Below are 17,109 nucleotides of genomic sequence, written 5' to 3' on the forward strand. Positions count from 1 at the left end.
TCCTGCTGTTAGCATTTGACTTGCACACAGCTTAATTTCAGGTTACTGCCTACCTGGATGTGTGTATTAGGATGGCTTAGTGGCATGAATTAGTACTTGTTTAGTCCCCCCCTTCAAATATTTCGTACTGATTAGAACCTGTGTTATAATACTAACTGCTACTTATATGTGTAAAAAGAAAGGGGTTTATATGACATTTCCAGTCATTTTTATACTTTAGTAAAATATAGTTGGCTGGGTTTTGCTAACAGGCTGTATACCTTTTTTTTTTTTTTAAGTATTTTTAAGAGGGGGAGAAGTTTGAAAACTAAGTTCATGTGTAATTGTTTTTCAAAGGATTCCTGAATCGTTCCAGGCAAAAAAAATATTACATGTATTCATCTCTATACAGTTGGGTGGACATGAGTATTCTTGGTAAGAACGAGTTGTGGTAAAAAGCGTTCTCAGAAAGGGGGAGAAAGCTGTAGAAGCCTCCTTTGACCTCTCACCTTCAGCAAAAAAAGTATTATCGCCTGCCCTGCCTCGGGGTCGGAGAAATGAGCAATTCCCGCTTTCTTCCCTCCGGCAGTGGAGGAGGGAAACGTTGTCTCCCGGGAAAACAGGACGGAGAGCCTGTGTGAGGGGAACGGGGGCGACCGTTGACGGGAAACGGTTTGGGCGCGCGCGCGCGGAGACGAGGAGAGCCGTTACAGCCCGGTTCCTTCACTGAGGCAACGCTTGGGGCAGGCGGGGACGGGGGCGGCCCTGCCCGACGGTGCCGCAGTGCCTACGCCTCAGCGGGGGGGGGGCTTGCTCCGCCATGGCGACGGGGGCGCTCTTCGGTCGCCTGAGCCTTTGGGGAGGTGGCGGATGAGACCGCTCTTCTCTTTCCGGGCCGCGCGTTATGATCGGCGGGTTGGGGCGGAGACAAGATGGCGGCGGGGTGCCTGTGGCGGCGGCTTTGTCAGGTGGGGTGTATGGCGGGAGAGGGGACGGATGACCCCCGTTCTCCTCCTCTTCCTTTCCTTCGGCGTCTTCACTCCTGGGGGGGAGAGGGAAAAGGGAGCTGGGGCAGCGCCCCCCCATGCAGGCTCAGCCGCACGGCTGAGGGCCGGTGCTCGGCGCCGTGCAAACCCCGGCATTGCGTCCCCGGTGCGAGTAGTATTGGAGCCGGCCTGCCCTCCTCAGTGGGCTCCCGCGGGCTGGGGAGATCCTAAGTGGCTTCCTTTTGGCTGCGGGAGGGTTGGGGTTTTACAGGATGGGGCTGTGTCTCTGCCCGCCGGCATCGGCGTAGCAGGTCCTCGGAACTCGTTCCTGCAGTCCTGTTCTTGCGGCAGTTGCTCTGGGTTTAAGGGATGATGAAGAATAGATGACTTGGATTTAGAAGTCATGTGCCAAGCCTGTTTCTAGTCTTAAAGTTTCAAATCTTGAAGTTATAACGTAAAAAAAAAGGAAAACTTTTTACACTACCGATGTTTTCTGCTGGTTTTGACTTATAGTGATTGCTTTCCCTCAAGTTGAGAAAATTTGATGTTGGGGGTTTCCTATTCATTTTCTGAAGCCCTAAACTCTTCTTCTCTGTATATGCTGTGTTCTGGACTTGTTCATATTCCAGGCATCTGTCTTCTCCTAAGTACTTAAGGATCTCTCAGCCAAAAATAATGAAGGCTATTTTGCATTAGGAGAGGGGTAATTTTGTTTTGTGCAAGGCCTTGGTTCATACAGAAAATTGAATTCTGTTATGTTACAGTCTGAGTGTCTTTTTCCACCTTCTATGATGGCTATTAGCAAGAGCGCATCAAGTATATTTAAATCAGAGAATGAAGGAACCTGTTAAAATACACTTTACTGCCTGCTGAATGCCACCTTTGCTACCTGGGGTACTCAGTGTATCATTTTGTCAAAATTTGCACAGAGCACCTTTAATTTTATTTTACAAAAACTTTTGACTCGATGCATACCTGCATAAGTAGTAACAAAAGGAGACGGCATGTGGTGGGAATAATGTGCACAATCGTAGAATATTGTAAAGGCTGCGGAGCTTAGTATGTGGGATAGAACTCTACTGTTTCATCATATTTTGTTTTATTCATCTTTATTACACAAAGACTGAAATTTTTTTATCCAAAACCACATAACAATATGCTATGAGTGTACGTATCTTTGCATGCAAATAATAAATCCATATTACAAGGTCAAACAGTTAGAAGTAAAAGAATACAGAGCGGAGACTGCATACACACAAAAAACCAAAAACAGATACAACTTTTAGTTACAATTCCAGTCAGTGGTCTTACATTTGTCATCTGGAGTCAGGTTCTGTGCCGTATACTTGCACACACAGTTTAAGCCCTGCACTGAATACAGTCTTTTATGCTGATGGGCCTATCTGCTCCCTGAAGTGATGTCAGGTGATGATGTTAGTGTACTTCACATTGGCGTTGAATGAAAAGGAGGCAGTATTCTGACTTCAGAGAGAGAGAATTGAGGTGCATAGATCAAGATAATTTTATCAGATGTATTTCTCTAATTTTAGGTATTAAGGCTCAAGTAGTTCCCAATGTGAACTTTGAAACATTCTGAATGGTCATCAACTACAGTGGCAAATACTCAGTGCTCCTAAAGTTGCTTATTGTATCATGCACTTAAGAATGTAACACTAGTGCTCATCTGTGAACATCTGGATTTGAAAGGCTTGCCTAAGGAGGGACATTCAGCTGTGCTCTCCAAACAAGTCAGCTTTGTAAACAGGAAACTCTCCTGCCTCTTCCTGCCGTCATCTTCCTTATTAGATGCAGAATTTGTAGGATAAATAGCAAATGAGGCAAAATTACTTCAGAAAACAGCTTCGTTCACTGCTGATCTATAATTAATGTGTAATGCGTACTGGAGAAGGTTAGGGACCTAGTAGCATCACATAGTTATGCATATCTGTGAGCGACTAAATTAAGCTTACCTGGAAAGTGTCAATTCTGGCTGTTTTCTGATGTTTTGATTATACAGTCACCTACATAACTGATGTGTGAGGTGTCTGTCTTCTTTCTTAAAGCTATGACTCCAGGACCTGTTAAATAAGAGTATCAAGGGGCTGGATAAGTAGCTAATTTTGCTTAACCATTTTGCTGCAGCCCTGAGTTTCTCTTCAGCAAGTGAGAGTTCTGGTTCCTTTTTTTTTTTCCCCCCAAGTAGTCTATAACTTTGCCAAATTGAGAATTAGTGGAAGGAAGCTAGAAGCCACATAATGTTCAGAAGGGAGTGATTTTTCTGGTATGAAAGACAGTAATGTTACATCTTGATTAGTAGTTGTATTCCCTTTGTAACAGAAAATATCATGTTATCTTTTACATATGGTTCATTTACTTGTTAGAAGCATTTCTATTTAAATGTTATCTTCAAAAGAACAAGTGTTCAAAATCACAAGGAACTTTTTGCTGAAAAAACGGGAAATTTCAAGTTAAATTCAGGGTTGAATTTTTGCATTTATAGGGTCCTGTTTTCAATTGCTCTTACAACAGCAAGTCCTACTTAGGCTCATCTTTTGATGAAACTAATAGATATTGTACTATGAAAGTAAAATTGAAGATAAAATATTATGATATACAGAAATGGTATCCGATGCCACACAAAATACATTTTTCTGCTAAAAAAATGCTTTGTGATTGCTATTCAGGTGCCTGGTTAATAATAGGTGCATACTGTCATATTGTTCCCTTAATGTGTTCCTTTTTTTAGGTGCTATTTTATACTAAAATACATTTCCATGCTCCTGTTTTCCTGTGGTTTCTGATAGAGCAAACTTTCTAGTTTGGCAAATCAATGCCTAGGAATGTGGTGTGCTCTGGTGTGCAAAAAAGTAACCTTTAATAAACCTGTATTAACTGGCTACTTCCCAAACCGGAAAAAAAAACAACCCATAACCTATTTGTTTTATACAGGGATCAGCTTTTTCTATCAATTATGCAAGCAGAATTATGCAAAAGCAGTGTTTTCTTCCGTAAGTATAAAAGGCCCTCCTTTCCACTTCTCCTCCACACTCCCTAAAAAAATCCAACTTTAACAACTTATTTTATGCTTTCCCCATTACGACATTTCTAGACACTCTGACTTGATGGGAGTACGGCTGGCTGGATCCCATGTTGATACACAGGAGCCTAAGACTAATCCTTTGGTAAGTGTTTCATAGAATAGTATTTTGTATATTGTCTTAGTAACAAAGAGGGTGTACAGAAAAACTTGAATTCCTGTATTGCAGCTTTTTTAAGTTCTGTCTTAACGATGTCAGATTTGCTGTAGAGAAAGAAACAATGTAGATTATTGGTATTTGAGATTTTTTTTTTCCCCAGCAAGATTTCTGTAGCTTACAGTTGCCTCTTGGTCACTTTCCTCCTTCTCTATGCAGCTGTAACTCTATGAAATAGCTTTTTGGCCACATTCAGTTAAGCGCCTGCAGCAGCTTAGCCAGCCGAAGGCCTTTGTCTCTGGCTTAGAAGCTGAGAGCCCAGGGCTGATGAGGTGGGAAGTTCATGAAGGCCTGTGGTGGATATCTTGCTTTTAGAATCTGAATGCCTTAATTTTGACTAGGACTTCAGAAACACATGGTCAATCTGTATAACACGTGCAAGCAAGCTAAGATAGAATCATAGAATAGTTTGGGTTGGAAGGGACCTTTAAAGGTCATCTAGTCCAACCCCCCTGCAATGAGCAGGGACATCTTCAACTAGATCAGGTTGCTCAGAGCCCCGTCCGACCTGACCTTGAATGTTTCCAGGGATGGGGCATCCACCACCTCTCTGGGCAACCTGCTCCAGTGCTTCACCACCCTCATTGTAAAAAATTTCTTCCTTATATCTAGTCTAAATCTACCCTCTTTTAGTTTAAAAACATTACCCCTTGTCCTATTGCTACAGGTCCTGCTAAAAAGTCTGTCCCCATCTTTCTTATAAGATCCCTTTAAGTACTGAAAGGCTGCGATAAGGTCTCCCCGCAGCTTTCTCCTCTCCAGGCTGAACAACCCCAACTCTCTCAGCCTTTCTTCACAGGAGAGGTGTTCCATCCCCCTGATCATTTTCACGGCCCTCCTCTGGACCCGCTCCAACAGGTCCATGTCTTTCCTGTGCCGAGCGCTCCAGAGCTGGACGCAGTACTCCAGGTGGGGTCTCACCAGAGCAGAGCAGAGGGGCAGAATCACCTCCCTCCACCTGCTGGCCACGCTTCTTTTGATGCAGCCAGGATACCATTGGCCTTCTGGGCTGCAAGCACACATTGCTGGCTCATGTCCAGCTTTTCATCCACCAGTACCCCCAAGTCCTTCTCAGCAGGGCTGCTCTCATTCCCTTCATCCCCCAGCCTGTATTGATACCAGGGGTTGCCCCGACCCATGTGCAGGACCTTGTACATGGCCTTGTTGAACCTCATGAGGTTCACACAGGCCCACTTCTCAAGCTTGTCCAGGTCCCTCTGGATGGCATCCCTTCCTTTTAGCGTGTTGACCGCACCACTCAGCTTGGTGTCATCTGCAAACTTGCTGAGGGTGCACTCGATCCCACCGTCTATGTCATTGAAGATATTAAACAGTACTGGTCCCAATACAGACCCCTGAGGGACATCACTTATCACCGATCTCCATCTGGACATTGAGCCATTGACCACTACCCTCTGGATGTGACCATCTAACCAATTCCTCACCCACCGGACAGTCCACCCATCAAATCCATACCTCTCCAGTTTAGAGAGAAGGAAGTTGTGGGGGATCATGTCAAAGGTCTTACAGAGGTCCAGACAGACAACATCCGTAGCTCTTCCCTTGTCCACTGATGTAGTCACTCCATCATAGAAGGCCACTAGGTTGGTCAGGCGGGACTTGCCCTTGGTGAAGCCATGCTGGCTGTCTCGAATCACCTCCCTGTCCTCCATGTGCCTTCACATAACTTCCAGGAGGATCTGTTCCATGATCTTCCCAGGCACAGAGGTGAGGCTGACTGGCCTGTAGCTCCCCGGGTCTTCCTTTTTTTCCCCTTTTTAAAAATGGGTGTGATGTTTCCCCTTTTCCAGTCAGTGGGAACTTCACTGGACTGCCACCACTTCTCAGATATGATGGATAGTGGCTTAGCAACTTCATCCACCAGTTCCCTCAGGACCCACGGATGGATCTCATCAGGTCCCATGGGCTTGTGCACCTTCAGGTGCCTTAGATGGTCTTGATCTCCCACAGTGGGCGGCTCTTCATTCTCCCAGTCCCCGCCTTTGCCTTGTGCGGCTTGGGTGGTGAGGCTCGGGCACTTGCCGGTGAAGACTGAAGCAAAAAAAGCCATTGAGTACCTCAGCCTTCTCCATGTTCCAGGTAACCAGGTCTCCCGTTTTGTTCCGGAGAGGGCCCACATTTTCCCTCATCTTCCTTTTATCCCCAACGTACCTATAGAATCTTTTCTTGTTGCCCTTGACGTCCCTGGCCAGATTTAATTCTATCGGGGCTTTAGCTTTCCTAACCTGATCCCTGGCTGCTCGGACCATTTCTCTGTATTCCTCCCAGGCTACCTCTCCTGGCTTCCACCCTCTGTAGGCTTCCTTTTTGTGTTTGAGTTTGTCCAGGAGCTCCTTGTTCATCCATGCAGGCCTCCTGGCGTTTTTGCCTGACTTCCTCTTTTTTGGGATGCATCGCTCCTGAGCTTGGAGGAGCTTGAATATTAACCAGCTTTCTTGATTCTATGATTCTATGATCAGTGAGCCCAGGCCATCAGAAATTGAAGCTCTAACTGAAAGTCATAAATGTGTAACAGAAAGTCATAAACTTGTATCTGGACAAACATAAAGGATAATATGCCTGGGGAAGCCTACTATGTTTAAAGTAGCCTTATAACTGACTTAGTAAAGTGAGAATTCTGGTTACTGTCCCTAATGTTCTAGTTACTGTCCATACCCAAGCAAAGTCTGAGAATTTCAGGTATTCTCACACCGCTATTTAAAATACAAATATTGCTGCTCCAGACTTGCTTTAACAATGAGTTTCATTCTTGCCTTTGCTAGTGTTGTCCTCCTTATATTTATCTGGCATTCCCTTTCCTTTTCTGATCAAGAAATTTTACCTAAATGTTCAGGAGTTAGGTATCTCTTCACACTTTTGGCTTCCCTGATGAGAGCGAGAACTGTCAGTCAAGGTAATACTGTCAACCTCTTGCAGATAAACTTAAATAACCAGCTAACAGCGTGTGGTTTTTTTCCTCTTTTACAAATGGGGCGCACAGGCTAAGAAAATACGCAGTGCATGCATTAATTAAGGAGAACATGGAGTGGTAACTTGTCCTTTCTTTAAAAATGCAGGTATCTATTTCAGATGAGCCAGAAACACTGTACAAGAGATTGTCCCTTTTAGTTAAAGGCCACGATAAAGCTGTGTTGGACAGCTATGAATATTTTGCAGTGCTTGCAGCTAAAGAACTTGGCATCTCTGTTGAAAAAGTGTAAGTAACTGATCTGTAGACTGATGTGGTGTCAGATGCTTCTTATGTCATCTACTGTAATTCAGGTTCTGTGCTTAGAAGTATTTTCTTCGGAAGAAACAGGTGTAACCTGACATTTTTTCTCAGATTATAAGCCTAACACTTCTTAGATGGCAGCACAGTGATGAAAAAGCAGCAGCAGTTCTACACTCAGCACTGCCGTAGTAGAAGTGCATTTTAACTACATGAAGGATATTGACAGTAGTGTAAGTACAGTTGTCAGTGCTCTAGCTTCCCTGAACTAATGCTGGTTAATACCCGAGTATTAACCATGCCCATGTGGGTTAATAATGAACTGCACCAGTGTTTAGTACTTCCTTGTAGATCTTCTAAATGTCAAATAAGAACAGGGATTTCAGCATAATCCTTCAGATAATTTGTATTAGCATCCTCTATATAAAATGAAATTTTCTTTCTGTGCTTTGTTCAGACATAAACCTCCAAAGAAGATAGAACGATTGACACTTTTAAAATCTGTACACATTTACAAGAAGCACAGAGTTCAGTATGAAATGAGAACACATTACATGTGTTTGGAGGTAAGAAAGATGTTAAAAAAAAAAAAAGTATGTTCTAGGTGCACAATTCAAAGATGTTAATAGAAGTTAGTTCAGGAGTGAACACAAACTTCCTATTTACTTGGGTTGGGGAGGAGAGTGCAGGGAACAGCAGAGAACAGCTGGCCTAGGTACATCAAATGTAACAAGTTATTCTCAATGTACAGCCTACGTAATTTTTGGATTAAAAGGCTGATTTTGACCATCATCTTAACAGCTGAAAGAATGAATAAAAAATAAGGTAGAATTGAGGGTTATCTTTATATGGTTTATGCTCTTGGTTTCCAAGAATCAGTGGGATAGGAGCTTTCTCAGGAGGGGAAGAAGATGCAGTTAAATCATTGTCATTGCCAGTCACTAAGGGTTCTGTTCTTTGTGAGTTTGTCTGATGTTTTTGAACATGCATACTTTTGCCCTGTGCAACATCATGTGGTAAACTAAAACTGCGTGGGGGAAATACAAGAAAGGAAGGGTATACAAACCACTAGCTCTGTGGCTGATGACACAGAGTTCTGTATGGTTTAGAATGCAGCTGTGGTTGACTTTCTTAGAAGAAAGGCTTACTGCCAGCATTTTGTGGCTCCTGGATGTCTTACTGTATATTTGCACAGTGCTTAGCAAAATGGGACTTTGTTTTAAGTCCCCAGACATTAGTGCAGTACAAATGGCTGCCCACAGACCGTAAGCACTATTTTTGCCATCCAGGAAAAACTAGAAAATCGGTAATTCAATGGAATTCTGGAGTTGCAGGATTTATAACAAGCTTGAACTTTGAGAGTACACAAAAGCTGGTAATTCTTGCATAACCTGTAATTAATTTCATCTGATACCTACACCACTTCCATCATAATCAATGCATGTGATCACAGGCAGTATGCCCAGTTCTATGGAGTGAAATAACTACTTTATACTTGCGTGAGAGTTGTGTACAGCTCAACTGCCTCTGTTTAGTATTATGGAAGCTGCCTTCCTGTAAGATGTTTGGTCCCATAGCAAGAACTAGAGAAGCTAGGGCAAACTCTTTTTTTTTTGTATTCTGTTTGAAGTATTAATAATAGTAGTTCATTAAAAAAACATCACTTCTGTTTTAGTTAAAATACCTAACAAGCAGTACTGCTGCAGTTTACTTGGAGTACGTTCAACGAAACTTACCTGAAGGGGTTGCCATGGAAGTAAAAAAGGTAAGTTTCCATTTCACCTTATTAACTGTTACGAGACTAAGTCCTGATGCAAGTACCAATAACTACTGAAGTCTTTAGAAAGTCAGCAGAGGAAATGCGTGTAGTTTGGAAGGAACATTTTCCAAAGTATTAAACAGTAAAGAGGCTGTATTGCTTGAAAACGCCACTAGGTGGCATTTTTAATCTGATAAATATCTCAAACCAGACTAAATAAAGCAAGGGGGTTAGATGTTAAGTAGTTGGTGTAATAAATGGTTGCTTTGCTTTCCTTTTAGACTAAGATAGAGAAAATACCTGAACACATTCAGGAACCAGTTTGGGATACACTGCCTCAAGTAGAAGAAACTGAAGTCAAGTCATGAACTCACCAGGTACTTGGCTCCATTAGTGCTGAAACTAGTTGCTCCTACCAACCTAATTTACTGAGACGGTCTACTGTTAAATAAAAGTTCTCTTATAAAGTAATTATGTAAACTCTTGTTTCATCGAGTTATTCTTGATCATAACTCCAGTACATGTAGACTGAACAGCTATAAAGTGAAGAAGCTTGACTGTACTCTGTGATCAAGAACGGTGGTCATCTATAATATGCTTGTAGAAAGGTAAAATTTATTTATATATATATATAAAAGTGTGTATATATATATAAAGAAATATAAATTCTCAATCTCCTTTTGATACTAAATGGCTTCTGAATTCTGAAATACTTGCAAAATTCACTTCACGTTTGTGTAATGTTTAATGTTATGGATGCCAGATTGTTAAACAATTTTTGCTGTAGCTCCTTTGAAGTAATGGAATCCCAGGTGTACATACAGTTTTCATATTAACTGGTAGTAAGTCAAAACCCACAATCTTAGAGGGCACTGAGGCATACTGAGACTTTTCTAGGCTCCTACAGTTCCAATAGCCTCATTTCCAGTCTTAGTAACTGCTTGCTAACAGAAGAACATCGCGATCACAGTACAAATCTGAGACTTCCACAGGCTTACGTCTCTAACTTAAATGAAGTGTTTGTAGAACCATGTTGCAAAGCAAGTGGGTACTAGAAAATGTCATTGTGGATAGGACAAACAGTGCATTAAGTGTTTTAGTTCACTACAGGGAAAGGCATGGCCTTTTTCTAAACTGGCTGGGTTGGTTATTGTATAAACCCAGTCTAGCTGGACACTACTTATGCTTAGAAGGGAAAAACAGTACAAATAGCAAAAGAGTGCTCAACTGCTTTGAAGGTTAGTTCACCATGAATCAAAGGAGATAATACTGTGTGCAAAGCCATCATCAACTTTACCTCAGATTGCATTAAGCACTTCTACCTTTACTAGGTTATCAGGAAGGACACAGCTGCAGGAATCTGCTTTAGTATTAAGGGAGTGGCTTTGATTTGACTGCTATTAAAATAATTTACAGAAGGAATAGCCAACTGGGTCACAGGGCAAGTCAACCAGGGAGGCTGGATCATACTTAGGAAGAGCACTCAAAGCTTTATACAATCACAAAAGAAAAGAAGCCCAGTGTTATCAGGCAGAAATGGACAACCTTAATGGGAAATAGCTGAAAGACAAGAAACCAAGCTTGTGCTTGAAGATTGTCTGCATTTTCTAGCTGTAGAGAGGCCCAAAGCTGTTTCAGGAGGGATATTTCAAGACAGTCAGTATAGCTGGTATCACTCATGATAGAAAGGAAGCTGCCTGTGCACTTTCTACAGTATGGCTCAGGAAAAAAAAAAAAGGAAGTTAATCAAAGCCCTTATAGGAAGATACACTGCTTAGTTCTTCCTTCAAGGTGTTTGCTTTCTTCAACTTCAAGCTATTCTTCTGTTCTCTCATTCCTAGTATTCAGTCATAATAGCATTTATTAAAGTTATGTCATACACCATATAATGTGAAGGAAGAAACTGTGAGCTGACCTGGCTAAATAAAGCTGGTGCTTCAGAGGAACAGCCTCTTTCAAGTCTGTATTATATTTTCTTCAAATTTGCCGTGCTTCCATGCTTCAGTTGTGCATAAGCCACCGGCCAAGTTCAAGCTGTATATAGTATCGAAATGTGACTGTGCTCAATACTAGGTCTTTCCACGCCTTGGTTTGATGCATGGTAAGATTAAGGGGTGGTCTTTTATTGTCTTTGGTGTTCTACTCTCAGCCTGCAGTTTTTGGCTAAATGGCCAGTCAGCATGGCTTTTCAGTTGGCTCAGAGTTTTAGTTATCAGACCTAAATAGGAACCGACTTAGGAGACAGCTGCAGAAAGTATTAACCCATGTAAGCAACCCCCTGGCAGAAGGGATGCTTGATCTTGGGAAAGGGGTATTACTGGAGAATTTCTTGCTTCCAGCCTCATCGTACGCTTGGGAAAGCCAGTGTACAAGCAGAGTGATCTCTGGACCTTAACTGTGTTGACAGAGCCATAGCTAACTGACATCACAGATCATCTCCACCCCAAAAAAGCAGAATGACCTATACAGAGTCTGACTGTTACAGACCAATATTTACTAGCACTGCCGTCTACTAACCTCAGTAGGCCACACTTCTCATCTTTATTTTTCCCTCTGTGAAACTTCCTCCCCTTTAAGACTGTGATCCTTCCCTGCTTCCTCTGTCCTCCCCTTCACGTTTAGGGGTTTCCTAAGGCCTAACAACATCTTTGTCTTTATCTCTAGTTATACATTTGCATAACACCGTAACTGTATAATGCACGCTGATAATCTTTTTCCATCTACTAATGTGGCTTCTGACTTTCACAGCATGTTCCTGATCCTCACTTATAAATCTTCGGATAAACTATTTTGTTGGATAAACTATATCCATTCTTTACTTCTTTTCCCATTCTTTTACTACACGTTTCTCCAGTTTTGCTTTTTCTGCCACCTTTCTTAGCAAGTCTCAACGCAACACTCCAATCATTGCTTTAGGTCTTGTCTCAAGTCATCTTTTTACCTATTGACCATCTCATCTGATTTTCAGTCAGAAGATTTTTAGTTGAGTTTTAGAGGAAGTTAATAAAAATGCCATGCTTCGTACCATTTATAAACATCAGTATTAGAGCATGCTGTATTGTGTTCTTATGCGTAAGACATCCAAAGCTTAAATGATTCCTAGACAGACTTGTAATCTGTCTGAAGTGCCCACTTTTGCATTCATACAGCAAAATTGCCAGAATCCCTGATTTTGTGCCATGAAAATAGTATTTCAAGGCAACATATGTCACACGGGATGTTCTGTACATCACAGCAAAGCATTCCTACCTTCCTAGAACTCCAGTTTGAATCTGGAAGAGTCAAACTACTGTCAGTATCACTGTATGTGTAAACTAGCACGTCCCTCTTAAGGAGAGAGGGAGAGGTTTATCAGACACGGAAGTGAACTAAATCCTCGGGATCAGTTCTATATCACTGCCTTTTTTATACAGGAAAGATGAGATTAAAAGACTTGACAGCATGCAGTAGCAAAGCTTGACTTTCAATATCCAGTAGCCTGCAGTCTCACTATAATCAGGACAGATTCTTAATCCTGCTGCTCTCACCCCTGGCTGATACTTCATTAGTCCCATCTAGCAAACAAGTTTAACCCAAGTTGGTCATTCAGAGGAGATTTTAAAACGTTTGGTTAAGCTAATGCTCTTTCTAGGTGGAGTTTTACTATATACGAACTTAGGCAACAATAAACCTTCAACCTAATTACCTTTGCTTTCCCTCCCCCCAATTCAGGTTTCCCTGTAATCTGTGTTTGGCATTCAAGGATAGACACCTCTAGTCTGAAATCCAATCAAGTTCTTTCTAACCCTTTGCACGTAGCTGTATTCGGTTCTAGGCTGCTGGTATACTCTCACTGAGCACTTCAGAACGTCTTTAATAGAAAAGAACTGAAAATACTCAAGAACACAGACCAATGAGCAAATATTTCATAAAGTTTTTCCTTATTTAAAGGCTAAGGCAGACAACCCAAACTATTTGCATTAACAGGAAGAAAATGGTGCTTCTCCGAGTACAGTTCCTCACTGTTAGAAGACTGCTTTATGACCGTCCTCAAGCTTGTATGTCTAGCATTATCTGCCACTATGAGAAAATACTTTCCCAAGGGTCGTAGAAAATAGATGCCAATGTAAAGCTGTTACAGAAACCCATGGAGTGGTAGCAAATACTAAGAAAAGTATCATGAAAGCAGTTGCCAGATATGACGGTGAACTTCTTCATTCCATCAGTGGTTAGACTGTCTTAATCTAAATAGGAACTGTGCTAAATATTGGCACTGAAGATAGACAAGTTTTCGAGTCTGTTCAATCTTTAAAATCCTTGGTGACTGCCAGTAAGCTGGAGGTGGATTTCCATCCACAAATACTTTGTGACTAACAGCTGCCAGCCTACTTTAGGTGTCAAAAATATACAGACCAATATATTAGGTAAATAATATGTAACAGCTGTTTAAAATTTTCAGGTTTGTAGAATAATCTAAAACTAAATACAGAGCATTCACTTACGTTACTTTTCTTTGAGCCATTTAACCATTTAAAAATTGTCAGGAAGGCTCTGCTCAAAGGCAGTTGTGGCAGAATGCCATCACTTACGGATTAAAGATATTTTTAAAACAGTCTAAATTACCCTGCATTTCCAAGATACCCAGGGTTCATTTGCCACATGACCGTATCTTTCAGTACAAAAGAAAAATTGTGAACAGTAATTTCTGTATCATTTAGTAAGGTATTTAAAGATGCAGTCCAAATTTATTCTCAGCATTTCATCAAAGTGCTCTAGAGCATGTATTTCCCTTTCTTACGCATGCTAGGGGTTGTCAGTTCTGCCTGGAATGTTACTTCAATGTTGGTTTCTACAATTAGTCTTAATCCTACCACCACAACTTAATTGTCACGTTAGCTTTAATATGACTATACAGCAAGCTGCTTGTTTTAGAAGCCTTTCCTGCCAGTCTCTGCATTTCACGTGCCGGGAAATTAATTACTCTCTATCTGTTATTCCAGGGAGCACTGAAAATAAAGCAAGTCCGAGGGAAAGTCATTTACCCAGGAAGTTGTGACATGAGAAAGTTTTGCTCTTTGTGTAATATAAAGCTGTAGTTAAAACTGCTTCCAGCCTGCTATTGTCTTAGATCAAACTGCACTAAAACAGGCAGAGTCTAGTATTTGTCCCTTCAAATTAGAAATTTGGGAATAGAACCTCACGTGCTGATCGTGGCTTTTCCTAGCAAGTGCCATTAGGAAATGCCACCCTTCCTCTAGTTTCCACGCTTTTGCAAAAAATAGCACAACTGGCTTTTAAAAATAACTTTCCTATCATAAAAGTTGGGGAGATTTCTTGCTCCTATTTAAACAGTTCATCCTCAGGTTTCCCTCTGACTAGTTTGCTGTGGTCTTCTCAAGTTCAGGGGTTTTTCTCCACAAAAACCAGGATTCACCCTTGTCCATTTCTGTGGTGAAAAGTGGAAGCTACGCTTCTGACAGTCATTCATAAGCCCACCATGATAAACCACTAAGGCCCTCAGAGGATCCGAGTGTATGACCGCATATCAGGGCACCAGGGAATGGGTGTACCACTGTATGCCCATAGATACTCAGTACCTCAGCTGACCCAGTTTCTTCCCGATATAGGAATCAGAGAGGTATTTCATTTACAGTAAGAATATAAAAAAAACCCTTTTAATACAAGCGATTTATTTGTTCAGGTAGGTGCACACAGCGCATGTAACATTTCTATAACATTTTTCTACATATTTTTGTACGGTAAGAGGACAGCATTATGGGATTTGGGGTTTTGCTTCCCTCTGAAAAAGAACTTACTGTCTCACTGTTCAATCCAAAATTCCTGGTTCTCTTAAAAAGTACCTTTCTTTGGAAATGCTATTTATTGAACTACAAGAAACATGATTGATAAAAAGTACACGTTTTCTTCTTTCTACTTAAATGAAATGCCACTTGATAGTATCAAAAAGCGTGCAATCAGTGGACCACATCTGCTGATGCAAGTTCTTTCGTACATCAGCACATTATTATCACTCATCTTTCATTCCCCCCGCCATGTAATTATTAACTCTTATAGAATCATAGAATCATTGACGTTGGAAAAGACCTCTAAGATCATCGAGTCCAACCGTCGACCCAACACCACCATGCCCACTAAACCATGTCCCTAAGTGCCTCATCTACTCGTCTTTTAAATACCTCCAGGGATGGGGACTCCACCACTTCCCTGGGCAGCCTGTTCCAATGTTTCACCACTCTTTCAGTAAAGAAATTTTTCCTCATGTCCAATCTAAACCTCCCCTGGCGCAACTTGAGGCCATTTCCTCTCGTCCTATCGCTAGTTACTTTCTAGCGATATCTTGTCCTATCGATAGTTACTCGCTAGTAAGTATCGCTAGTTACTCTTCTTTGCTTCAGTAATAGAATATAAGTTTCTAGTTCAAAATAATAGTTTTTTTTATGTTAGTTACTGAAAATATCCAAAGGGTTTTTTCCCTAAGCCATTAGAGTACAAAAGTTTCACCTTTTGCTCAGAGAAAGTTAAAATACCTATATTATGGAGACACAGTGACATCATAACCGAGTAACACCAACAAGGCTCCAAACGCGTACAGCAACTTCAGATACCTCGAACTGATTAGAGCCCCTTTAGCCTGTGGTGGTCATGCTGCTAAGAAATTAAAGAGCAGAAGGTTTACTTTGCCATCAAAAATCAAATGCAGTGATGAAACTTTCAGACCAAAACAATCATTCTGTATTATCCAAGAGGGAACATAAAAAATAAAACCAATGTTCTATACGTGGATTAGTTCAGTAACTAGTTGGCAGAAAAATGAATTCTAGTATTTTAAATAGGATCGATTTTCATCTGACTAATTCTCCCCTAACATCGACACCCACTCAAAAGCAGAGAAAGTCATAATGCAGATCTCTTTCCTCTTTCCTCTTTCCTCTAGCATCTCGTTCAAATCTACACCTCTGCTTCACTCTCAAACATTTAATAACCTGTCCCACTGCAGAGTATCAAGGCTTGGAAAACCTGGCCTTATATGCTCTCTCCAAACCATTTTCAACAAACTGGGCAGGGACGTACTGCAGAATAGTTTGAAGAGAATGTATCCATTTTTCTGGGTGTCCACAGAAGGTTTAGGGCTACCTCTTCATCCCCTTCTTTCATGTTCAGTTTCCCATTTCTGGCATATAAGCTGGAATGCACGTCTACCAAGTCGTCAGCTAAGCTATCTACTGTATTATATATGCTTCTACATAAAAGTTTGTGGGTTTGGGGTTTTTTAAGCTAATGTTGCTATAGACAACACACGGATTCAGGCAGCTTATGTAGTTAGTGTACTTTGGATCTTTCTAAAATGCTTTCCCCCCCCCCCAGCCCAGACTAAAATTTTAAGAGATACTATCTTATTCTCCATAGTCCGTATTTTTTCAGTGTGTAAGCTGGGTAGTTCTTTAATGAATACTAAGTTCATTGTAGTGTTTTTTACATTAGCGATACATTATAGTAACCACAGTGTAAGGAATTACAGTAAACATATCAGCCATTTTCTTGTCAAAAGAATTGCAGCTTGATTTTCAACACCATCACTCGAAATACAGCTCACACTGGCAAAAAAAAAAAAAAAGCAGTGGCAAAGCAGTTTCTAAACTTAGTTTTCATCAGCAAAATAAGAATATTAGGCTAAATATGGCTATTTGAGAACAGATGTTTAATACAAAAGCACCCAGCAGTTCTGTTCTTAGCTAAATTAGTTTTGCTTAAGAATAAACAAACAAGCAACTTGCATACGTAAGTAAAAAATATTTGCCTGGATAACTTTCTGTTGATGATTAACGCTAGAGAAAGAGGGATAAAGATGTTTTAAAAATCTGTCACCTTAAATATGGCCATGCTCTGCTCTTTCAATAGGTC

The 17,109-nt window shown here is 41.1% G+C and overlaps 1 protein-coding gene across 2 annotated transcripts; it reads left to right on the forward strand.

Annotated features, from left to right (window-relative positions):
• The first annotated feature begins 817 nt into the window (after window positions 1-817).
• Window positions 818-9,687, forward strand: MRPS10 (mitochondrial ribosomal protein S10). Of its 2 annotated transcripts, XM_076334490.1 has the most exons (7): window positions 862-947; window positions 3,915-3,973; window positions 4,075-4,147; window positions 7,297-7,436; window positions 7,906-8,014; window positions 9,124-9,213; window positions 9,489-9,687. In XM_076334490.1, the coding sequence occupies exons 1-7, from the start codon at window positions 912-914 to the stop codon at window positions 9,573-9,575; spliced, it is 594 nt and encodes a 197-aa protein (XP_076190605.1). In that variant the 5' UTR covers window positions 862-911; the 3' UTR covers window positions 9,576-9,687. The 2 variants fall into 2 exon arrangements, with proteins under 2 accessions (XP_076190604.1, XP_076190605.1); XM_076334489.1 differs by lacking the exon at window positions 3,915-3,973 and having other exon boundaries at window positions 818-947.
• Window positions 9,688-17,109: the final 7,422 nt, after the last annotated feature.

The sequence above is a fragment of the Aptenodytes patagonicus genome, chromosome 3 (assembly GCF_965638725.1).
Source record: "Aptenodytes patagonicus chromosome 3, bAptPat1.pri.cur, whole genome shotgun sequence".
NCBI classification, from domain to species: domain Eukaryota; kingdom Metazoa; phylum Chordata; class Aves; order Sphenisciformes; family Spheniscidae; genus Aptenodytes; species Aptenodytes patagonicus.

Bases quoted from the DNA above. Each gene is read 5' to 3' on its own strand.
- MRPS10 (XM_076334489.1), top strand. From the start codon at position 850: ATGAGACCGCTCTTCTCTTTCCGGGCCGCGCGTTATGATCGGCGGGTT. The intron at 948-4,074 runs GTGGGGTGTATG...CGACATTTCTAG, and splicing joins TGTGGCGGCGGCTTTGTCAG to ACACTCTGACTTGATGGGAG. The intron at 8,015-9,123 runs GTAAGAAAGATG...CTTCTGTTTTAG, and splicing joins CACATTACATGTGTTTGGAG to TTAAAATACCTAACAAGCAG.